At 44.4% G+C, this 24,363-nt stretch overlaps 3 protein-coding genes across 4 annotated transcripts; 1 reads left to right on the forward strand and 2 right to left on the reverse strand.

The window, feature by feature from the left end:
* The first annotated feature begins 3,163 nt into the window (after nucleotides 1-3,163).
* LOC103999951 (polygalacturonase) lies at nucleotides 3,164-5,130 on the forward strand. Its single transcript, XM_065172335.1, has 4 exons — nucleotides 3,164-3,952; nucleotides 4,033-4,322; nucleotides 4,396-4,624; nucleotides 4,768-5,130. The coding sequence occupies exons 1-4, from the start codon at nucleotides 3,524-3,526 to the stop codon at nucleotides 4,984-4,986; spliced, it is 1,167 nt and encodes a 388-aa protein (XP_065028407.1). The 5' UTR covers nucleotides 3,164-3,523; the 3' UTR covers nucleotides 4,987-5,130.
* On the reverse strand, nucleotides 5,084-11,802 carry LOC103999952 (glutamyl-tRNA(Gln) amidotransferase subunit B, chloroplastic/mitochondrial). Of its 2 annotated transcripts, XR_010501953.1 has the most exons (10): nucleotides 11,521-11,802; nucleotides 10,243-10,945; nucleotides 9,939-10,148; nucleotides 8,594-8,734; nucleotides 8,301-8,504; nucleotides 8,005-8,202; nucleotides 7,228-7,296; nucleotides 5,946-6,062; nucleotides 5,603-5,826; nucleotides 5,084-5,286 (listed from the first exon to the last, which is right to left on the reverse strand). XR_010501953.1 is itself a non-coding variant. In XM_065172334.1 (9 exons), exons 2-9 carry the CDS (start codon nucleotides 10,879-10,881, stop codon nucleotides 5,746-5,748), a joined length of 1,659 nt encoding a protein of 552 aa, XP_065028406.1. In that variant the 5' UTR covers nucleotides 10,882-10,945; nucleotides 11,521-11,802; the 3' UTR covers nucleotides 5,423-5,745. The 2 variants fall into 2 exon arrangements, 1 of the variants encoding a protein (XP_065028406.1); XM_065172334.1 differs by lacking the exon at nucleotides 5,084-5,286 and having other exon boundaries at nucleotides 5,423-5,826.
* A 1,528-nt stretch (nucleotides 11,803-13,330) lies between these two features.
* On the reverse strand, nucleotides 13,331-13,858 carry LOC108951518 (protein ASYMMETRIC LEAVES 2-like). Its single transcript, XM_018819455.2, has one exon. It carries the CDS (start codon nucleotides 13,856-13,858, stop codon nucleotides 13,331-13,333), a length of 528 nt encoding a protein of 175 aa, XP_018675000.2.
* Between the last annotated feature and the right edge of the window lie 10,505 nt (nucleotides 13,859-24,363).

Genomic DNA, 24,363 nt, shown 5'->3' on the forward strand with positions numbered 1-24,363 from the left:
TTATCTAAGTCTGAGCAATATTCTCATCAAAAGCTTCAGACATGTATTTCCTAGGAAATAGAGCTCGAATTCCTTTATAAGCTAAGTGAAGGAGCTGAGCGAAAATAGCTTTTGGCAAGTGTGCCATTCTCGCACTAAGCTCCTCAATATTGTTGGAAATGTTCAACCCATCAGAGCGTTTGAAGTACCATAGAGAGACATCTTGGTGGGAAAGGTGATAATGTGTTCAATTGGGTTGGTATTATCATCGAAGGTTTCCGATGATGAGAGACAAAAGTTGGTAGAGATTAGTTCCTCTTGAATGTCTTGTGTGAATGGGGATCGATCTAGGGTGAGATCAGTTGAACCTTTTTTGGATTACTATAATTCCTGTCAGATCTCGTCTAAACATTAATCTATTTGCCTCAATTGATCCCTCGAGGTATTATCTATTGAATTCATTAATCGAGTCTCGAATTCATGCTGAGCAGAATGGTTATATGGTGGTGTGATGAAGTCTGGGGAGTAGGAGGCCCCCTTGGTTGGAAATTTTGTAGATCTCAAGCAATTTCAATATATTGGTATTGCACATGGTATGGAGACTCCAAAAGGTGCTGGTGCTAGTGATGATTTAGATATTAGTTGTGGCTAAGATGGTGGTATCATACATTGGGCTAATTGAGACAGGAGTAGGGCAATAACTTATAATATTCTCGTAAGCGTCTACATATGATTGGCGAAGCTTAACAACACCTCGACGGGAATAAGTAGGTGACTCAAGTATCTTGTTGGCATCGTATTGAGGAGGACGAATCTACTTATGGGAGGAACGATGGTTGTTCTCCTTAAATAAAAGTATTGTAGATTAGAGGTGAGGCCTCCTCATTGGAGCGTCCATTAAGAGGATGGGTAGACGAATGTTCCTGCGATATCAAATCCTCCTTCTAGCACCAAATGTTTAGGAAAAAAAGTCACTGACCTCTTAGTCAACCCAACTTGGTCAATACTCATGTGCACAAAAATATCCGAGATGTTCGTGATGAAGGAATGTTGTGCTTCAAAAAGAATATGGGGTAACTCTAAGGTAAATCCAAGATCGATTCAAGATGGATCCAATGTGGATCTGAGATAACTTTCAAGTTAGAGTTTAAATAGCTTTCGAGTTAGATCCGAGATAACTTGCAAGATTAAAATATTTGACTCCTTGAAGTATGACCTGCACGAAAATCAAGATTGAGAAGATTTTTTAACTTGATCCCTCTTACACTCAAGTTAAATGTATATAAGTGTAACTCTTATCAAAGATTTGTGTTTCTCCTTATTTAGGGTACACATTTATATCGTGTATGACTTACCTGACAGTGCTTATGTACGTTGTCATTACTCCCAATTTGCAGATGCCAAGTTCAACAATTCCATCATTTCTTCCGGAGCAATCTTCATGGTGAACTCACGCAGCTCCTTCTCACCCGTCTGCTAAATCTGCGGCGTGACAGCACCACATGGGAGCCGTCATTTCGGCGACAATGCTGCGGCATCTTCAAAGTCAATGCAGACTTCACTCCCTTGGGTTGTGCTGCCTCAAACCGAAACCAGACTCTTCGGCACAAGATACGTTTGTGATAGCAATCAGCAGTTGAACTGCTTATCATCATGAGAACGAAGCCATGCTGACTTCTTCCTTTCTCAGTATGCAGAATTGACACCAAGCTATGGATCTTGTCTTCGTTGCTTCCGGTCTCCAAAAGTATGTGTTCATGTATGTGGTTAAGATGAGATCCTTAGCAGCAGCAAGAGGTGACTTGACTGGTTTGTAGGCAAGATTTATGGTTTGTGCACTGGAAGACAAAACGTTCAGGTTGTAGGATGAGGTCATGTTTGCTATCTTTCTTCCTCTCACCTCTATTCTGCATTGTCCCTTTCTCAGGGGGAGAAGGAAGCTCATTTCAAGCTAACACCCAAGTTGCCTTACAGTTGACAAGGACCATGAAACAAGCATCCTTGCATCCATGGATGCAGAAGGTTACAGTGAAGATGCATACTTCAACAGTGTCTTGTAACTTATTTCTGGCCACTTGTGTTGGTGCATAAACTTGTTCCAATCCTCAAAATCTCAATCACTAAAAAATCATAATTTAAAAATCAGAAACAAAGAATCTAAATTAAATTTGGTTGTTGAGAGAAGTTTTTTTTTATTTAAGAAGTTCATATTTAATGCAATGTTTTTTATATATTCATAGCATTTATATTAGGTGTCATGATGAGATATGGTGTTACAGCTTATCTTTCTCCCAATCCCTTCATCCTCAATTATCATATGTAATCCTTTTACCTAGATTGATTGATTTTCTTACCTCATTGTCAATCAAAATGTAAAAATAATAATATTTACCAACCAACATATTTTTCTATTTATATATGTATCACATCATAAAATTATATATGACAATATTATTATTATTATTATTATTATTATTATGTTATAAAAGGTAAATGATGAAGGTTAAAATTTTATATGTATACTTCATATAGTTAAAGCTCTTTTATTTTAACTTTATTTTGCACCCTTGTAACCTCACATTTCTAGTCCTGATATGAAATATAATTGAAACATGTTATGTGTTACCAACTCACTCTGGTTTATGTCATTAGGTCACACATGAACATGAACTCTTGTCAGATCATAAATTCAGCTCAAATTCCAGTGGATTAACTAATAAAAATTTCTGGTAGCACACATGTATCATGATTTATAAAAGAATGAGATGGTAAATGATGATATCATGCAAAGTTGTGAATGACAATTAAGCCAAGAAAGGAACATTGTTCTTTTACTCACAGGTATGATTTGGTGGCTTGTGACTTTGGGGTATACCCATTAACCAAGGAAGAAAAAACCACACTTAGAGGCCAATATTTCCTATGGTTGACGGAAATGTTACTTCTTTGACGTTAACATCTCAAATTAATGCCGCCTTCATCTCCGCTTTTAACTCCACTCATCTAAATTTGTCACAGTGCATGACGAGGTTTGATGCCTTTCTTATCAACCAGTTTGTGCCACTCAAACTCGATTAGCTCTTCCAACAAGAAAGCAGAACCCAATCAGATGACTTGCAAGCTAAACCCGAGTTCAAGAATGGCAGCAGCAGTTGCCATCGAGATCTTGATTGCAGCAACCGAAATGGTCTCGCCGTGTTCCTACCTCGGTTGACTTTCAACACCAAGTGCACATGGTATTCTTGGATTTCTTCTCCCTTGAAGGATCGAAGAACCCGTTTTCTAGTGCCTACTTGTCTTCTAAAAATGCCAAACCCAAGAATCCAAAAGCAGAAATGCTAATAAAATACAGCATTCTCTCACATGCATACACCTGAGGGAGTGTTCCCTCGGAAATCTCGGGCTGTGTTTGCTTCGTCCTTCATCCTTCAGCCACCAACACTAACACCTTCACACGAACCCTATAAATATCAGCAGTCCATTCATCAAGCTCTCAAACACCTCCACCGAGTGTATTGGTTTCAGTAGAGGCTGCGGTGCTTTCATGGCTCAGCTCAGGAGCTTCATCGTTCTCCTCCTCGTGGTCGTCTTCGACGACCATGTGTCGTATGGGGAAGCAGCATACAGCATTGCCGATTACGGCGCCAAATCAGATGGCCGGACCGACTCGACCAAGTCGCTGCTCGCTGCATGGGAAGCGGCCTGCGGCTCGGCGGGGTCGGCCACCATGTACGTGCCGGCCGGGGACTTCTTGGTCGGCCAAGCCACCTTCGCTGGCCCATGCAGCAGCAGCAAGATCACCGTCCAGATCGACGGGACGCTCGTCTCGCCGTCCGATCTCGGCGGGGCTGGCGACTGGCTCGTGTTCCACCACGTCGAGGGCGTGTCGGTGTACGGCGGGACCGTCGACGGCCGCGGATCCTCCCTCTGGGCCTGCAAGGGCGCCGGACGTAGCTGCGCCGCCGGAGCATCGGTGAGCTAATCATGTTACACTCGCAATCTACTTCGAATGATAAATGATAAAGATGAATCGATCGTCTTCTGCCTATGCAGTCGCTAACGTTCAGGAACTCGAAGGACATCACGATCAGCGGGCTGACATCGACGGACAGCGAGCTATACCACATCGTGATCGACGGCTGCGATGGCGTGACAGTGCAGAACGTCAAGATCACGGCACCGGGGAACAGCCCCAACACCGACGGCATCCACGTCCAAGGGTCGAGCCACGTGACGATTACCGGGGCCAGCATCAAGACCGGCGACGACTGCATCTCCGTCGGGCCCGGCACCACTAACCTGTGGATCGAACAGGTGGCGTGCGGCCCAGGCCACGGCATAAGGTAAATAAGCACTGCAAGCAGAAACCAGTGTCCCATTAGCTGAGACGAAGCTGACCTGATGCGGTGGCCACAGCATCGGGAGCCTGGGGAAGGGGTACGACGAGGAGGGGGTGGAGAACGTGACGGTGAACACGGCGGTGTTCACGGGGACGGAGAATGGGCTGCGGATAAAGACATGGGGGAGGCCGAGCCAGGCGTTCGTGAAGGGGGTGGTGTTCGAGCACGCCGTGATGCAGAACGTCCAAAACCCCATCATCATCGACCAGAACTACTGCAACGGCGACAGAGGATGCCCCGACCAGGTGAGTTGACCATCGCTATCGCCATCGCCATCACCATCACCATCACCTACCTCTGCATCTGTTTCATCAGTTGAAGAAAAAAGGAAATAAGAGAGGAACAACGACGACATGAGTCGTGTTAAGCTAACCGTCTTTCCCCACAGAGTTCCGGCGTCAGGATCAGTGGCGTGACGTACAATGACATTCATGGATCGTCTGCATCGGAAGTGGCGGTCAACTTCGACTGCAGCGCCAGCAACCCCTGCACCGGAATCGGGTTACAGGACATCAAGCTCACCTACGGGAACACGGCGGCGGAATCATCCTGTAAGCACGCCGATGGCACCGCCTCCGGCTTCGTCGTGCCGCCAAGTTGTCTATGATGGCGAACTCCGGTTGCAGCATTACCACGCAGCTCATACATAACAGTTGTAGCACTACATGTAGACGACTCAGACACAGATGGCTACTTGGATGACATAATTTAATGCATACATCAATATATATATATGCTCACTTGTTCACCAAAATTACAATATCTGATGTTAAAGGAAGGCTTCAGATTAAGCAGCACAGAAAATATTCTCCTATAAAAGCAAAAAAAAAAAAGGAGCGTACATTAAGCTCGGATTCGGCATCTAATTGTTTCTGAAGCATACCCCTGGATCCACAGTAGAAGAAATCTGAAATTAAGGTTAAACAGTTTGCATTAAACCAATATGAGCTTACCAAATCATTGTAAGACCTCACCAATTAGCAAGACATTAACATGTAAATTGTAAGAAAAAGCATGCCATAAGACTTCAAAAGGAAAACGTGTTGAGGCAATGCCCGGGGTAAACATCAGACTATTGTAAACATAGACCATGAAAATGCATCTGTCGATGCGTTGTTTGTCTAAACATTTACAGCGCTGAGGCTTCAAAAGGAAAAAGAAGATTTTGGCCCACCATTTATACCAACAAAATAGATGTAAATAGTTGATAGATGTACTCTCACCTATTTGTGGACAAGAAATGAGTCAACCTCATTGCTTTTTGTATTCATCCCAATTGATACTGCGAGTTTCTTGTGTCACGAAACTAATGCGAGAAGATGGGCACGACAGACAAATACTAATTCATCAAGCTTTTCAACTTTTGTCAGTTCCCTCCATTTAATTTATCAGCGAGGATTTTGTTCAAAACCAATGGATTTGCCTTGCCCTTCGACTCCTTCATTACCTGGCGAACCAGAGGTTAAAACTTTAACACCATATTCAAAACAGAGGTTTTCAACCGAGAATTACAGCAATTTGAACAAGAAAACACAAATGATATACAAAGTTTCGCAAGGTACACACCTGGCCAGCAAAAAATCCTTGCAACTTGGTTTTTCCACCGCGATATTGTTGAAGTTGCTTGGGATTTGCAGCAAGCACTTTATCAACAAGTGCTTCTATTGCAGCTGGATCTACTATCTGTAGTTTTCAGACCATAAAGGAATCTGCTGATGGTTAACAATAGTCATGCTAGTAAATCACAATCAATTCAATAACTACAATCTACACATTCATAGAGATATCTTTATAGCTAGGCCAAGTTAGAGATAGCAGTTCGAACCACTGCAACATTATCAGGTCTGGACATGGGTCAAAGTAACTAACCCCTGCATGCGGGACAAGTAGGATATGGAGCAGGAAGAAGAATAACAAGTCAAATGGATGTCCACTAACATGTAATATTCTTGTCAAAAACTCTATTAATTAGATAAAATCATCTATATTGTTTTTTAATGTTTCAGCAGTGCTAGTACTTTAGCAGTTATTTTTCAAATCAAGAAGTTGTTTCAAGTATAATCACAAATCATAAGTTATCACTTGTTATTTAACAAAAAAAAAACTCTTAAACAGAGTTGAAGATGTACATGTCAGAATTTGATGAAAAAGGAGACGGCTGCATGCATTAATCGAGCTAATACATGGATATCAAATTATCCCTTTAAACCAATATTTATAAGGCCTATCACATGTCCAGACACACGTCTCATTGCATGTGGAACACAGTTTTTGACTTGAAATAATTGTTAGAACATGCCTAGCACTCATCCTTGTCTACTACTACATAAGAAGCAAAAAAATCTAAAATGGAAACAATTAGGAAAATTAAAGGTCTACTACAGACAATTGAAAATAAAAACAAATTGTGTAACTGCTTACAATAAAAAAAAGCATTAACAAGCGCTCTCTGTTCAGAATTACTAGAACTCAAATGTGTAAAGCAACTTTACCACATCTAATAGTTTCAGTGCTTAAAATCCTGAAGAGACTAAGAAATACTAGACTTAGTTATCATTTGGTTCATAACCAGATGCATATGCACGGACTATATTATCTCTCTTTAATATTGAGAAGAACAATGATTTCCAAAATCATATAAGCTCCTTAGTTGGATTGTGGGGCATACACAAAAGCTACATGTACTAAGTGCATCACTTGTTTCAGTGACTCACTATTTAAGGCATGAAAATATGTCAAAATATGCAGAAAAGAAGTTTAGATTTTATACAAGTTAACTGGAATTGTTCGCATCAGTAAATTATCTAATGTTATCATGCATCTGAACAGAAGTGTAAAATATACTTGCCTGAACTAAATCCTTCTCTTCTATCAATGACTTTACCGTTCCACCTTTTGATAAAAGCTCAAAAAGTATCTGCGGACATTGAATCAATAAAACTAATGAAAAAAAGGGGTAAAATGAGACAGCACTAAACTTTTGTGATGCACACAATGTGTTATTTGAACTCCATGTATGGATGTTTTAGCATGTGACACATGAATGCATACATAGGAACAACACTAGCATCCTTTCCTATAAAAGCCACAGCAAGACCATAAATAAATTGCAGTCATGTTGTAGTTTGTGAGTTATTTGGTAGGAGGATATATGAGAGAGCTACTCAGTGTGATCAACAGATATAAAGCCAAACGACTTTATCATATATAAGTTATTTATCAATATAATGACTTCTATGATATTATCATGTTCTTAGAAAACTTATCAGAAAGAGCATTTAAGCCAATTAAAAATGTGATATCACATAAGATTTAAGGTCAAAGCACAAGGCAAAAGAGAAATAACCAACAATTGATTGTTTCTCCAAAAAGAAACATAGTATGCTTAATTAAAGTCAGATTCCCAGTGAGAATGCCAACAAGTAACAATTAGCTTAACACACCAGGTAGTGAAAATGTGACAATAAAGAAAAAAATTAGGAGACCACAACCATTTTTCTTGATGAGACAAGTAGCTAGTTAGTTATCTTTACAGGTTGACAGTTTCATTTACATCAGATGAGCCATAATAAAAGTATTGAATAAAATGTTCATACCAAGGAAGTGCAAAAGATCACACTTTTACCTCCTTCCCAATCTTCCCACTAATGGTTCCATTTTTTATTGAAGCTATTAACTCAGAAAGCTCTACTGGTGTTAATTTGATTTCATTTATTGAAAGTCGTTCATTCTTCAGAAAAGCTGCAATGTCACCCATAATCCAGTTGGCAGCCAACTTTGCATCAGCACCATTCTCAACAGAAGCATCAAAAAATTCAGCAACCTGAGAAATTTATATGCTCAGTGTGGCCATCTTTTACCAGCTTAACAAAAAATAGCTACTATTTCTATAGTTACTTACCATTCATAAGTGATACTTACATGATTGTCATTGGCAAGAAAGAGAACATCTTGCATGTTGAGACCCAATTTTTCATATCGTCTGCGTTTTGCTTCTGGTAGCTCAGGCAAAACTTGTTGAATTTTGTCAACATAGTCTTTTGTCAGAATAACTTTGGGTAGGTCAGGCTCAGGAAAATATCTGTAATCTGCTAGTCCTTCCTTTTTCCTCATTGTAAAAGTTTTCTGCAAACAGAAAAAGTCACGATTAAATATAAAAAATTACATGTACAACTGATGGAGATGGAGTTATGTACTAGAAGGAAGATGACAACCTGAGCACCTTCTTCCCATAAACGAGTTTCTTGTACAATTTGATCACTTTGACCTTGGCTATGAAGATGAACCTGTCTTGAGATCTCATAATCTATGGCCCTATTCATTGCAGAAAATGAATTCATGTTCTTTATTTCAACCTGTTAATGCAACAAGCAAAAGTGTCCTAACCATCAATCTCTGTGATAAAAATTTAAGATCATTTGTGCTATATCAAGCAACAGTTATAACCAAATAGAAGCACTAACAACGGTCAAATAATAAATCTTTAATAAATGAAATAATAAACTGATACACTGTTAATTGACCCTGGAACCCTATCGAGGACCAGTTTAAATCAAGTTTATGTATAACCTGGGCCTAATTGGCCATGGATCAGCCTTCTTGATCATTGAAGGGGCCAACATTTTTGGTTGGTTCAGCATGTTACAGCCCAATAGAGCCTAATAATTAAAAAAAAGGGCGTTCACAAAGATTAGGAGAAGCAGACAAAGATAGGAAAGTGAAGCCCAACCCTGGTACAAGTCAGGATGGGAAAGACCTTCAAATTGCACTCCTAATAAAATTAGAAAGAAGAGGGCAGATTTACATTGTAACGACTCTTAGTGATACTTATAGCATTTTTCCTGTAATTTTTGGAATAATTTTGTCATTTTAGTAGTTATTTTAGGAAGTATTTGCGATCTTATTATAAGCCCAACTAGCGTCCAGTGGTCTTCCTATGGCATGATATAGGTTAGATAAAACATTTTGCTAACAGTACATATATTTTAGAGGGTTTCAAAATCACTTTTCGTAGGATTTTATGGAATAATGAGGGTTCAAAATTAAATATCACAAGCCATTTTAGTAACCTATACATATGTTAGCATGTAAGCACATATAAATTGTTATGTTTCTCTGTTTATCTTTCTTTATTACAGTATATTAAGTTTGTTTAGAAAAATTTTCTAGTGTAACCCTGTAAGGCTGTAACTTCATGAAATATCCTATATACCCATGTAAAATTGCATATATTATATATATTCCTACAAAGTCAAAAACCATGTTACTGTACCACTGCCCTTGAATTACTCGGTCAGTGTGAGACTTAAAAGAGTGTTAAGGCTGGATTAATGCTGGTGAAAGAGTAGGTAACCTGTATTAAACTAACAGGAGTTAAATTGGCAAAAAAAATGCTTCTACATGGTCAAATGTTGACCTGTTGCAAGGTTACAACTACTTTTATCTACCGATGAAAGAGAAGAAAAACCCTGGTCAACACTAGATGACAAGGACTCGGTGTTTTATTTATATGAAAGACTAACAGTAGACCATGTGGATTATGAAATAAGCAAATAGTACCTTTGTTCCAAAATTTGATTGTCCTACTGGACGAACAGAAATATTTACATCACAACGAAGTGAACCTTCCTGCATATTTCCATTGCTTATTCCAAGATACCTAACCAGCCTCTGTATCTCTGCAGCATATTCTGCAGCCTCAAGTCCACTCCTCATATCGGGCTCAGAGACAATCTCCAGTAAAGGCACCCCTGCCCTATTCAGATCCACCTGCCAAAAAAGCCCCACAAAGCATTTGATATCACCATGCAAATATCATGTTAGCAAACTACAAATAGTTCCAAGTATAACGAGAGAAACTGACCTGGGAATAACTCCCCGTTTCTGAGTGAATTAGTTTTCCTGCATCTTCTTCCATATGAACTCTAGTTATCCCAAACCTTCTATGACCACCACCAAACTCAACTGGAAGATCCAAATCAATGAACCCTTTAATTGCTATCGGGATGTCAAATTGTGATATTTGGTATCCTTTAGGGAGATCTGGGTAAAAGTATTGCTTTCTGTCAAACTTGGAGGTCATGGACAATCTGCAGTTGAGTGCAAGGCCTAGCTTCACGGCAAATTCAATGACTTTGGAGTTCAAAACTGGTAGAGTACCAGGATGTCCCATGCAGACAGGACAAACAGTAGTGTTTGGTTGTGATCCATAGAGGTAAGGGCAGCTGCAGAATGCTTTGGTAAGGGTTGATAGTTGCACATGGGTCTCTATACCAATAATAGTTTCATATCCAAGAATTTTTTGTTCTACACTTGTTTTAGTTGCCGCATGAACTGATGCCTCTTTCAGAGTGCTAGTGGTGCTCTCTGCTTGGGCATTGATGCGAGTCTTTGAAGCTTGCAATGTGCGAAAAAGAGCACTACTGGTCCTGATAAACAAAGCTGATTGGTTGAGGAAAATATGGTTGGTTCTAATTCCTCCATGATATATCAAAGCCATCATCACCCCTTGATCGCCAGATATATTTATCCCACCACCAACAAAAAGCTTCAAGCAAGCATCCCACCTAAAGAAAGCAAGAAAAATCTGAGAAAATTCTAAGCAAGAGAATAGCTTCAGAACAAAAAGGTACTCAAGTTGATTATGCAGTTCATAACTAACAAACTCTTATGATATATATACGCACAATGTCTGAGGCAATAACCAATTATGTTAAGTATGATCTATAAGGTTCAAAAATATATAACTTAAAATTCATATAATTATAATATATTCAGTGTATTCATCAAAATAGCAGAAAATGAACAACATAAAAAAAAACATTGTCTACAAAATTAGAATCTGATGTGCTCGATAATGATTGAAGTGATTAATTTATATTATCAATACTCAGATGACTGCATTCAAAATTGTTTCGTTACGATACTTACACCATTGATCAACTCAAAAGATATTTCATGCTGTTAAAACAGATAATTTAGGAACAGAAACCCAAAAACCCTAAAACTGTATGCAGCAATCTCTCCTCCCTTACACTATAAGATCAACAATAACATGATGAAATAAACTGCAAAATACTTTCTCCTCCCTTACACTATAAGATCAACAATAACATGATGAAATAAACTGCAAAATACTTGCTTTGTTTGATCTTTGATCACCGCACTCCTATTCCTGGCGGTTTTCGTAACCCTTGTCGGCGGTGAAGCACGAAAGAGGGGCCGGATAAGGGCGGTCTTGTACGACGACAACCTGTTGCTGCAAGGTCAGTTCGAGCGAGGCGTTACCTCCTGCAGAAGTTCCCGTAAGATTCGTGATTTCCACCACCTAGTCCAGCTGCCGCCGCCGCCCGATAGCCGCGGGGTCAGGAGGAAGAAAGGAACGTGGTGCCTCTTCGTGCGGCTACGCCCAAATCGGGATGGATAATACATTTCGAAATATTGGGGCGGAAATTGAAGCATTTTTATAGTGAAAATTACGGGTCGGATTTTGGCCTTGGACCCAAACCCGATTTGGTCGTCTCCCCAGGGGCCCGCGGCGCGAGTGCGGGTGGGACTTGGCTTGGGTGAACCGGTTGCAACGTTTGGGTTCAACTCAAGTCGAGTTAATTTCAATTACTCTCCTCTTTCAAGAATACCTTGCATCTAAGAATCGAAGATGTTTCATTTGAAGGGTTCTCATCTATCTGCCTTCGCTGACTGCACTTCCTAATGCACCAGGGATTTATGCTAATCGTGTGAACTTTATACATCATTATTGTTCCATTGGCATGCAAGAAGATAGACCACATGGAAATAGATACCAAAACCAAGAGGATAAGAATGGGCCCATGAAAAGTTCAGCCGTGTCATCATTTGCTGTGGCATGTCATCGTGACATTGGCATGCTGTGTTTTGACTAGGTTTTGAATCTACAGAGATCGAGGGAGGGAGGAATTGCACTATTCCTGCTTTGTATTCTGATGGCAGGATGGGTTGGGTGATGGCTTAAATGCTCTCTCTCTCTCTCTCTCTCTCTCTCTCTCTCTCTAGGCCATTCGAGTTCGGTTTACTGGTCCTTTTATTGATGGCTCACCTCCCTTTCACAGTGAAGGAGAGTTCAACTGTTGAGTTAGGTCTTCTGCTATCCTCCGCAGCATTCCTTTTGCCTCCTCCTATGCGTCAGCATTCATACACTTGAACTAGTGGACTGAGAATGGTCAACTACAAAAGTGGGGTTTCAATCTCAGAGGCTTCCACATTAATGCTCTCAGCTTTACCTTTCTGCACCTTTGGAGTTCCGACAGCAGAAGTTTCAGACTCACAGGGCAGTGCTGTAAATGAAGATTGAATCACAATACAGCAGAAGTTTCTGCACCTTTTATGAGGATTGAATCATGATGACCGTGTTTTCGACACCTCATGAAACACTCTTGCAGCTTGAAGAGATGTCATGATTATTCTCTTCTTTTATGGTCATCAGATTCAGAAGTAGAAAAGCTGCAAAGCCAAGAGAAGCTATATATATGTGCTACTTCACTGCAGTGTAATGCACGAAGGAAACCCAGAAGAGTTTAGAGAAGGATGGCCATTAAATAACTTGCAAACAATAAGTACTCATATCAGAGTGTGTATTAAAAGCTGAATAGTAAAGCCGGTGAACTCATACAATGAAGTCTACGGGAACTACAGAAACCACAACTGCTGCATGACTTCAACACAAGAAGAGGACGAGAAATCCGAGAGTCATTATCTCCCTCTATATATGTTTATATCTCATTATCTCCATCAATTAGCCATTCTCCAAATCTTAACCTGAAGTGCAGTGAAAGCAGAGATGGATCAGCAGAAAAGGTAGCATTTGGCATGCATGAGATCCACGTACCTGCGTGCATGAACGGGTCCTCTGTTAAAAGTTATATGATCTCAGATGATCGTGAAGAAAGATAGGTGTATGACACACAGTTGGTCTCTTACAGAGGTTTAATGGCTGGGCTATCGTCGCCGCTGGCCGTGCTTGGCTTCATGACGCTAGCAAGTCCGGTGTCGTATGATCCATCGGCGGCCAGCTTCGCTGCCGGATCTTCTTCGTAGTGCCTCGGCATCGTAAGATAGTTGACATCGATGAGCCCATGCCCGGTGGCGGCGGACTGGTACTTGGAGAGCTCGGACATGGCGGCGGACAGGTCGACACGGAGCTGGCGAAGCTGGCGCTGGAGGAGGGAGATGACGCCGACGCAGCCGTAGACGGGATCGCGGAGGCGCATGTCGGCCTCGTAGGCGAGGGAGTTGACGGCGTCCTCGCGTTGGTAAGGGTGCAACTCATTGAGCAGCTTCGTGACGTTGCTGGCCCCGAACACCCGGTGCACGTGCACGAACTTTTGCGGCTGGTCCGGCGGGAAGTAGGGGGCGAACACGCACTCCGGCTGGCACTTTCGCCGCAGGAACTTGCAGGCCGCGCATGGCGATGCTGCTGCAGCCGCTGCCGCCGCCGAGACCATCTCACGCACAGCTGACACAGGAAGACAAGCATAAAAGACTAATGCCAGAAAGAACTGCTCCCTCTGAATACATAATGAACTCTAAAAGCGTAAGCTAAGGACGTGATTCCAGTCGTCGTAGTAGTGAATAGTTGTAGACCAACTAAGATGCATCTAATGGCCTCCTTCTTGGAGCTTGTTTCACCTGCACAGCAGAAAAGAGGAGGCAAATGGGGAACCTTATTCCTCGCTTGTTCGACTCTCGCCCTCGATGCCGAAGTCAAAGGCAGCAGAAGAGGGCAAACGGAAGCTGAGAGGAGGGAGAGGAGATGGAAGATTTGTGAACGAAGGGATAGTTGAGGAAGAAGAGAATGGCAGCAGATTTATAGACAGCTTATGTCGTGATTTAACTACGTGTGACATGAGAGAGAGAGAGAGAGGAATGAGCATGTCGTGATACGACCTCTTTGGCTGGTCCCCCGCGGGCGGGGCTCTTCTTTCTCGGCCGAGCAGGTCAGACCCGCCAAGCTCCGACCACTGATAGGACAGAGAGGATGGGTCCCAACGGACACGTGGGACAAAAAAATGGTGTTCGATGTCTCCGTGCCGAACTTGTTTTGGAGGACAGACGGCATAATCGCAGGAATACCATCGACTCACTCGAGTCAGATGAACATTTAATGCCATGATGGTCACAACTCATACGTACCCAATAAAGTTTCCATCTACCAACAAAAGTCATTTTTTTAAGATGTTTCATATCTAGATTTTTAATGTTTACCTTTTTCTTTTTCTTGGTTTGATTCAGAAAAAAACACAAATTAATATATGCAATGCAATTATAATAGTATATATTAATTTGGGGAAATCAAAATAAAAATTCCTTCCCCGACTTCCCCTCCTTCTCCTATATTAACCTATATAAAACATGATATATATATATATATATATATGATTTATGTATTTTTATTAAGACATCCGGATGTTAGCATGTTTGTCACACATAGAAAATCACATTTAGCAGTACATGCAAGATCACCTACATTAGCATGACACATGTTTAACATAGTTTTACAAAGAATCTATAATGTGATAGAGGTTGCTTGAAAAGAATAAGAGCTACATAGCCTTTACACAAGATGATCATTTGGCATTGGTGTACATACATTCTCTCTATTGGAATACTGCAACCAATCTGTTAATATGATCCATTACCATGAACTGCTTGCTAAACTTTGTGTTTCTTCAGGATTACAGGTTCTATGATGACATCAAGTGTATCACATGCTTCACATTAAAAAGAACTTGCAGCTAAATCGAACATAGCCTGCATACAGAAACTAGGTGTTGCTTTGCTTTGCAGTTAAATGCATCACATGCTTTGCCTCCTTTATGAGATGCTCTATGTTCAAACCTCAGCCAAATAATGATGCTTTAGGAATTCCAAATTCACCTGTGGGTACAAGTCACAAAGTTTGAGATGGAACTCACCCAAATGATCAGTGGAACGATTGTTCTTTTTCTTAAATGAAACAGAAAATATTACATGGCATTCCGAATGATTGATCAGCTAGAATTATCATAATTTCTATAAGATCTTCATAAATGCTGGATAAGTTTATGTATGTAAGTAGGCAAAGGTTGCAACAAGATTATGGTTCTCTTGCAGTTTCCCCTTTTGCAGATTGGGAACCATACTCTGCCACTCTCAGCTCTATTTAGCGTGTAAATAAAGAGCAACAAATAATATTCGATATGTCAATAAGCACAAGGTGGTGACAATGGAAAACAAAGTTTAAAGCTACTACACAAATCCAATAGTTCGATGGAAATGCAAGTTCATTTTTTGTTTTTTTGAAGGGAGGAGAAATAGGTCACACAGAGACAGCATATATAAAGTTACACTCAATTATAACACTTGTTCAGAGAAGATCAAAAAAGTATCTCACTCACTAATTGTTGCTTGCAGTAAACTCTAGCTCTAAATTATGCCTTATGATACCATTAGAAATTCACAGTGCCTTTCCATGTAGGGATAGAGATATTTACTTGTCCAATTACAGGAAGTAATTGCTCATTCATTTATCAAGATATAACCAACAAGATGTTGTTGGCAATTCTGACAATTACTTAGATGGTAAAAGGCATAATAATCCTTGACCACTTCAAAAGAACAAAGTCCATCAACAGAAGCATTAGATCAAATATTAGGTAGACATGTACTTAGATGGTATTCACTTGTCACGTCACAATCAATGTCATACCACGCCACAGCCAAGTCATGAGCCAGCAACCATATTAAGACGCCACTCGGTATGTCCCAACCCGGTAAGCCCGGGACAACACTGTATGGCACCGTTCCGCATGTCGCGGGATGACGACCGCACAAAGGTACCATCTCATCCCTCGAGGATCGGTCGTCACGCCAAATCCACGTACGATCGACCCTCGTACAATAGTATAGAAGTCTCTGGCCGGCATCCAGCCATGGAGGAGAAAAAAGGGAGGCAGAAAGTAGAACCCTATACTAACTTACTTGTCGAGGGGCCACAGTCGGTAACAACCCGGCGGGGCCTTCTATGCAGGAAAATGGTAATGTCTAAGGTGAGGCCATCCCGATCGATAGAGGTGTCCTTCCTCCCGACGCCCCAATTAGCATCCCGACGAAAAGACATCAATTTTGTGGCGCCAACACACCGACTAAAGGGCTCGACCGACTTCGGCATCCCGCTAAGCCGACCAAAGACTCCCGACATTGTCCCGTGGACCAAGCCGTGCTGACTCATCAGCCACGGCGCATCAGTTCATCAATATTTTTGGCGCTAGAAGGAGGGTCATGTCGCAGGAGAATCACGCAGGATCTCTCCCCGAGGGAGAACCATCAGCCAATCACCCCTTTGTTAGGCCCGGAGATCAGCCTCTCCCCGTCCTCAGAGACGGGAGAATCCCGGCCTCGACACCAGATCGCTACTAGCACCTGTTCAATGACCCGAGATTGTCACCCCCAGGGCTTACCACGGGACCCTCGGTCGTTTCGCCCAAAGCGTTCCTCGGCCTGACCAAGCAAGTACAGGTGATGGCGGGAATGATGCAGACGATTATCCCACTCATTCCTCAGATCATCCGGCTAGCGACTCCCCCGACCGACTCGATATGATAAAGACCGAGTAGGGAGCAAATCGAGACAGGAGAAGCCCAAGAGCAGACAATGGACACAAGAGGCCTGCCCGAGCAGAGCATACATGCACCCTGCCGGATCACTCCGCCCCACTTCGAGCCTGATACCATATCGTCCGACTCGGCGGATGACTCATTCAGGATCCAGTTGTCCCGGGTCAACCAATGCCTGGACGAGTTCCAACGTGAGTTCTAGAAGTCGCGGGGCGAGACGGGCGAAGGAAGCTCGGGCGGATCCCCTTTTACTCAGGAAATATAGGACCATCCTGTACCCCTCAACTTCAGGCTACTGGCATTGGAGACGTATGATAGCGGCTCTGATCCCACATAGCACATCGCCGCGTTTCGGGCTCAAATGGCTCTCTATGGCACCTCCGATGCATTGATGTGTCGGGCATTCCTGACCACCTTTAGGGGACCGACACGAGCGTGGTTTTGCCGGCTACGCTCGTCCTTGGTCTCGTCTTTCGACCAGCTCGCCAGGGAGTTTGAGAGAATTTCCTCGCCAGCATGCGACCCAGACCTTCCATGGCCACCTTGCTCGCGTTATCCCAACGCGAAGATGAGTCGCTCTCTCAGTTCGTGGCATGTTTCGCCACTGAAATCCGAGGATTCCCGGACGCTCATCCTTCTTTAATCATGTAGGCGTTTCTGATAGATTTGAAGCCTTCAAGGTTCTTCTGGTCGTTGATCGAGAAGCCACCATCAACCATCCCCGAGATGCTCCAGCGCCCCAATCAGTACATCGTCGCCGAAGCTTTGGTGGCGGGAAAGCACATGTATGGGAAGAGGTCGAGGGTGGAACAATCCCAAGGAACGACCTCAGCAGCCCCGGTGCAACCCCGCCGGAGGCCCGACCGACAAGAGCTGCTACTCTTGAGGCCCCCACCTCTCCCTCTGAACACATCTCGTATCGAGATCTTCCTCCAAATTAGGGAGAAGGGCCTTTTGTGACAGCCCAACCCCATGAAAGCTACTCACAAAGACCGGTCCAAATATTGCAGGTTCCACTGAGACTACGGCTATGACACGGAAGACTGCCGCGACCTCTAGAATCAAATCGAGGACCTGATCCGAAGAGGTCACCTCGGGTGCTATCTCAAGGAACCCCGAGAAGTAACCCCGCACCCTAGGGGACCCATCGAAAGACAGATCGACGTCATCTCCGGAGGACCGGCAACCAACGGTTGCAGCACCACGGCGAGGAAGGCATATGCCCGAAGCACGATCGAGAAATGTCCCCGACCCAAGCTCGAGCTTGAAATCACTTTCGGGGCCGAAGAGGTCGAGCGCTCCCATCATGACGATGCTTTGGTGATCTCCATTCGGATTGCCAACGCTTGGGTCAAAAGGGTAATGGTTGATACCAAGAGCTCTGCCGACGTGCTATACCTCGATGCCTTCAAGAAGCTCAGCTTAACCAACGAGGACCTTACCCCCATGGCGTCAGCACTCACTGGATTCACGGGGGATTCTATCTACCCGCTCGGGACCACCATCCTCCCTGCCACCATCGAGGAAGAGCCGAGGGCCAAGACAATAATGACCACCTTCATGGTAGTCAATCTGCCCTCGGCCGACCAATGCTCAACAAGTTGAAAGCAGTGGTGTCCATCTACCACCGAGCCATTAAGTTTCCAACTTCGATAGGGATCGGGGAATCCCGAAGCGATCAGGGAGAATCAAGGCGGTGCTATCTTACAGTGGTCACTCTCCCGGAGAAGTCATGCCCCCGTCAAGTCCTGGATCCCTGAGAAGGAGCTGTAGCATCGAGGCGTCTGGAGCCTCTCGATAACTCACTGAGGTACCATTGAAAAGGAACCAGCCCGATTTGATTGTAAAAATTGGGATGGCACTCCCCGAAGCAAATCAGCTCCAGCTCATAGACTTCCTGAAAGAAAATGCCGATGTATTTGCATGGTCCTCTAAGGAGATGCCTGGGATCGACCTAGACATGACCCAGCGCTAGCTCAACATCAACCCTGAGGCTAGGCCAGTGAAGCAAAGGCCGAGGAAGTTCACCCCCGATCGACAGATGGCGATCGGCGATGAGGTCGACCGCCTTAAAGAGGCAGGGTTTATTACCGAGGTGAAATACCCTCGATGGCTGTCGAATGTAGTCCTCGTTAAGAAACCAAATGGAAGCTGGAGGATGTGAGTTGATTACACTGATCTCAACCGGGCATGCCCAAAAGACTGCTATCCACTCCCGAGAATCGAGCAGTTGGTCGACGCCACCATAGGCTATGAACTCCTTACATTTATGAACGTATTCTCAGGCTGCAACCAAATCCGAATAGCGTCGCAAGACCAACAGAACACGACCTTCATCACCGACAAAGGAGTATATTGCTATAAAGTGATGCCTTTCGGCTTGAAAAACATCGAGGCAACTTACCAAAGAATGGTCGACCAGATGTTCAAGCAATAGCTCGGGAGAAACATGGAAGTGTATGTGGACGACGTGATCGTGAAGAGCAAGATTGCAAGCACATACTTGGCCGACCTGGCAGAGACATTCCAAACGCTAAGGCGGTTCAACATGCGCCTAAACCCCGCGAAGTGTGTCTTCGGAGTCAGCTCGGGAAAATTCCTCAGTTTCGTCATCCACCAGAGAGGAATAGATGCCAACCCAGAAAAGGTTCGGGCCATAACCGAGATGCATCCCCCCCGCACGATCAAGGAGGTGCAACGCCTCACCAGAAAGTTGGCGGTGCTCAGCAGGTTCGTATCGTGATCAGGCGATAAGTGCCTCCCCTTCTTCCGGGCTCTGTGGTAGGCCGACAACTTCACATGGATCCTGGAATGTGAGGAAGCCTTTGAAAAGTTAAAGGCGTGCCTCGCTTGCTTGCCTCGACTCGCCTCACGCGAGCCAGGCAAAACCCTCGGTCTCTATCTGGTAGCCTCGGCGTGGGCGGTCAGCTCGGTTTTGGTTCGGGAAACACCACCAATGCAACAGCCTGTCTATTATGTCAGCCACGTCCTTGTCGGGCCTGAGGTGCGGTATTCCCCGATCAAGAAGCTGACCCTCGCACTGATGAAGACGGCCCGAAAGCTGTGACCATATTTCCAAGCTCACATAATCAAAGTGATTACCGACCAACCGTTGTGGCAAATCCTTTCTAAATTTGACGCATCGAGTTGAATGATGTGGTGGTCGGTCAAACTCGACGAATTCGACATCTAGTATTCCCCCAGAGCCGCCATCAAAGCTCAGGTACTAGCTGACTTCATCTCCGAGTTAACTCCTGAAGATCATGCTATTAGACAGGAGAATAGCAAGAGCTCATGGACCCTGCATGTGGATGGCTCGACCACTGCCGAAGCAGTCATGGTCGGACTTATCCTCGAGGACCTGTCCGGAGAAACCTACGAGAGATCGCTCCGATTACAATTCTGGGCCACCAACAATGAGGCCAACTACGAGGCGCTACTTCACGACCTACGCCTCACCCTAGAGATGCACGCGAGCAACCTGGAAGTCTTTAGTGACTCCCAGCTGGTGACGCAACACGTCAACAGGAGCTACAAAACTCAGAATCCAAAAATGACGTTATTTATGACAGAAGCGAAAAGGCTTGCCCATCACTTCAACTGCCTCTCGGTCACTAGAGTACCTCAGGCGTAGAACATACGGGCCGATGCGTTGGCCAGATCGACCTCTGCTCGTAGCCTGGTAGCAACCCCGACAACTGAATTCGTAACAGCACCGACGGTACTAACTCACGAGGTCACCAAGACAGAGGCCTCGCCAAACTGGGTGGAAGAGATCCTCCACTTCAAGAAGGACGGGACGAAGCCCGATGACCTGACGGCGACAAAATGACTAAGGTGAACCTAAGCCTGGTACTGCATGGTCGATAGAAAGCTATACTGCAGGGCTTTCTCTCAACCTCTCTTGCGCTATCTTGCGCCACCCGAAGCTGAAACGGTCCTCGCCGAAGTCCACGAGGGGATTTGTGGGGAGCACATCGGGGGACGAACCTTGACCTTCAAGACCCTCAAACAGGGGTACTACTAGCCAACTATGTGCTAAGATGCCATATCATATGTGCAGCAGGGCCAAAAGTGTCAAGTGCATGCCTAACTGCAACACCAGCCAACAGTGCCTCTTACCCCGATGGATGCGGCCTGGCCCTTCACCCAATGGGGACTCGACCTCCTCGGGCCTTTTCCTCCAGCTTCGAGACAATGACACTTCCTTATAGTTGGAGTCAACTACTTCACAAAGTGGGTTGAAGCCGAGCCCTTTGCCTCCATCACCGAGAAACAAGTTCAAAGATTCACGTGGAAGAACATTATTACCCGATTCGGGATCCCGAGGGCTATCATCATCGACAATGGGGCTCAATTCAACAATGCCAAGTTCAAGGCCTATTGCTAGTCATACGGGATACAATTGAAGTTCAGCTCGGTTGCGCACCCCCAAACTAACGGCCAGACCGAAGTGATGAATCAGGCGATTCTAGAGGGCCTCAAGAAGAGGGTCTCGGGCATGCACGGAGCTTGGGTGGACGAGCTCCCTAGCATCCTATGGGTGATGCGGACAACTCCCAAAATTGCCTCGGGGGAGTCTCCATTTAGCCTGGCATTCGAGACAAAAGCAGTCCTCCCCCCTGAGATGGTGTTTCCGACCCTATGCACCTCCAACTATAAACAAGAAGACTCCGAGGAGGGCCTATGAGCAAACCTAGGTCTCCTCAAAGAAAGAAGAGCCAAGGCACACCTATGTATCTTGGCATACAAGAAGGCTATGACTCGGATATATAATCGCAAGGTTCGTCCATGAGCGATCAAGGTCAGGGACCTAGTCCTTCAAATGGCAGAGGTGAGCGATCCGACCCGAGCAAGAGGAAAACTCGCGCCTAATTGGGAAGGCCCCTATCAGGTCTATGATGTGGTCCAAGAGGGGACCTACCGACTCGAGACTATAGAGGGAAACCCTCTACTGAGGACGTGGAATACAGTGAACTTAAAGAAGTTCTACCCATGAAGGAAGTAAGTCGAGGTGCGGGAAAGACATGTGTTATTAAGAAACATACACATCCACAACCGAAAAAGACAAGTCAGAATTCCAAAACAAAAGTTTTTTTATTGATGAAAAAGAAGTACATGTTGTGGTCGGGCGATACTGTTTCAAAATTTGACCCGACCAAAGCAAAAGAAAAAAGAAATAACATCTTTCAGTTAGGAGGAGGAGTCTCGGGCTCATCATCGAAGGGGACGCTCGCCGGCATGTCGACGTTCTGATCCTCCGGCTTGTCATGGACAAACTTCTAAACAGGATGTTTGATGTAATGCTTATGTATGTCTATGTCTTTTGGTATGTTCATGCTTTGCACAACATGTAGAGAGACGGCCGAAGGCTTAATAGTCCCATTTCAGTTGGGTTTGGTGGTCGCTTTAGGCTTGTAAATAAAGGTTGTGTCATGTGGACACTTGTGAGAGATTTTTGGTCTGTAGTGGACTATTTTGACCCTTTGTTGTGCAACTGTTCAGAGCTTGTAAAGTCTGTTTGTAATTTGCATTATCTATGAAGTGTTTCCTAGAATGTTTGCTTGTGGATTCCGAGTAAGACGTTTTCTCTAACCCGTTTTCTCTTTTGTAGGTCCTAAGAGACCATGGGAGGTTTCGGGGAGGCTAACCTTTGCGGACAGACACGCAAGGGTACCGCACGACTTAGGCAAAACCAGCTAAGTCCATGACAAATGGTATCAGAGCGGGACAAGCACTCATAGAAACACTTGGCATGCAAACGTGGGGGACCTAGCGGGATTACATTGAGGGCAGTCAGCACACACGTAACCGTTTGGGGGAAAATGAGTATGGAGATGTAGGGAAAAGGAGTCACTCGGAGGAGCGGACACATGAGATTGGCATTCAGAGGAATGACCACAAGAACAAGCAAGCTTGAAAGAATATGGAGCGCACAAAGGTTGGGATGGCTGAGTTTTAGCTACGGCTCAACGTTGACAACTATACTTGATGGTGCTCAAGGCAAGCGAGGTGCTTGGTAAAGGATGAGACCATGCAAGGTGGAATGAGTTGCTCAGCGACCGAAAGAGTTATGCAAAGCTCACAGAGTTGAGGGAAATTGCTAACTCAAAGAATTCGGTACTCATGTATGGGCTTGTATGTGAACGATGGAATGTTCGCGGCCATCCCAAGGCAACCGAAACTCGGCCCATAGAGCATCGAAACTTTCTCTTCGACATGTGAAGGATATGTCCGTAAGAGGCTGAAGTGTACAGTGAGTTCAGCCTGTTGCTAGGCCTTGAGTGGTGCAGTGAGGGTTGTATTGACGTGGAGTCGCAATCTGACAAGTGTGTTTGTAGGAGGTAGAATAATGTATAGTTTGTTCAGCAAATCGGAGTAGTTCGAAGGGGATGGTGGTCTCCAAAACTTTCAAAGAGAAAGAAGCGAAGAGAGATGTTGCTCCAATGGGACAGTTATCCAAGAGGGATAGATCCCGGTTTCTCCAGAGGGAGAATCATGTGCAACAAACTGCACATATTGAGGAGGAGTACCTCAACAAACAACAACTCCACGAAGCTCAATGGACCGAGCAAGTAGAAAGGAGTCGTCGCATGATCTCGCTTGAGAGAATGCATTGCGAGATCAAGTGGGGGAGCGACCCAAAGCAACACAAATGAAGGCACACTTGGAGTCGATATGAAGATTAGACTCAAGGGAGGGCTGACCCATGGAATGGTGGACGCGAGGGCCACCATCAACTCAATGCAAAAATGAGGAGCGGAGCAACTTGGGTGTAACTTGGCGAAGTACCCAAGCCGCATGAAGGGAGCCAGCATAGAAGATGGAATATGGAGCGAAGGCATAATGCTTTTCTTAAACAGAGGTCAAGGACATGAACTCTTACAGAGGCAAGAGCAGGATCATGTTGTTCCATGGGTCCTTTATTCTGACGGAGCGGACTTATCTTACATGGTGCCAAAGACGAAGGGAGCTTCTGGGCATATGCACCTTATCTCAGAGAAGCATTTGATGGAGGAATTAAGGCGACTCAACTTGCGGAGGCGAAGTTGGGTTCAGAAGGCCTTGGCACGGGGCAAGAGGACGCGGAGGTAGGTACTCTTGAAGAATATACCACAGTGTTGCCAGTCAAGTTACCAGGCAGGAAGCGGTGCACAATAGAGATTGTGTTGGTAGAGGCAGAGGTCCAGGATCCAAATAATGGTGCATTAATTGTAGTGAAGTCGGTGGACTTCAGGAGCTACTAGGCGACGGACTATCCTAGAGCGGTGCTTCATCTATGTGTGACCCAAGAGTGAGTGGCTGAAGGTCGATTGCCATAGGAGCGAACAAAATCGAAGGTGAAAGAGACCCTG

This window comes from Musa acuminata, chromosome BXJ3-10, assembly GCF_036884655.1.
Source record: "Musa acuminata AAA Group cultivar baxijiao chromosome BXJ3-10, Cavendish_Baxijiao_AAA, whole genome shotgun sequence".
Taxonomy (NCBI): domain Eukaryota; kingdom Viridiplantae; phylum Streptophyta; class Magnoliopsida; order Zingiberales; family Musaceae; genus Musa; species Musa acuminata.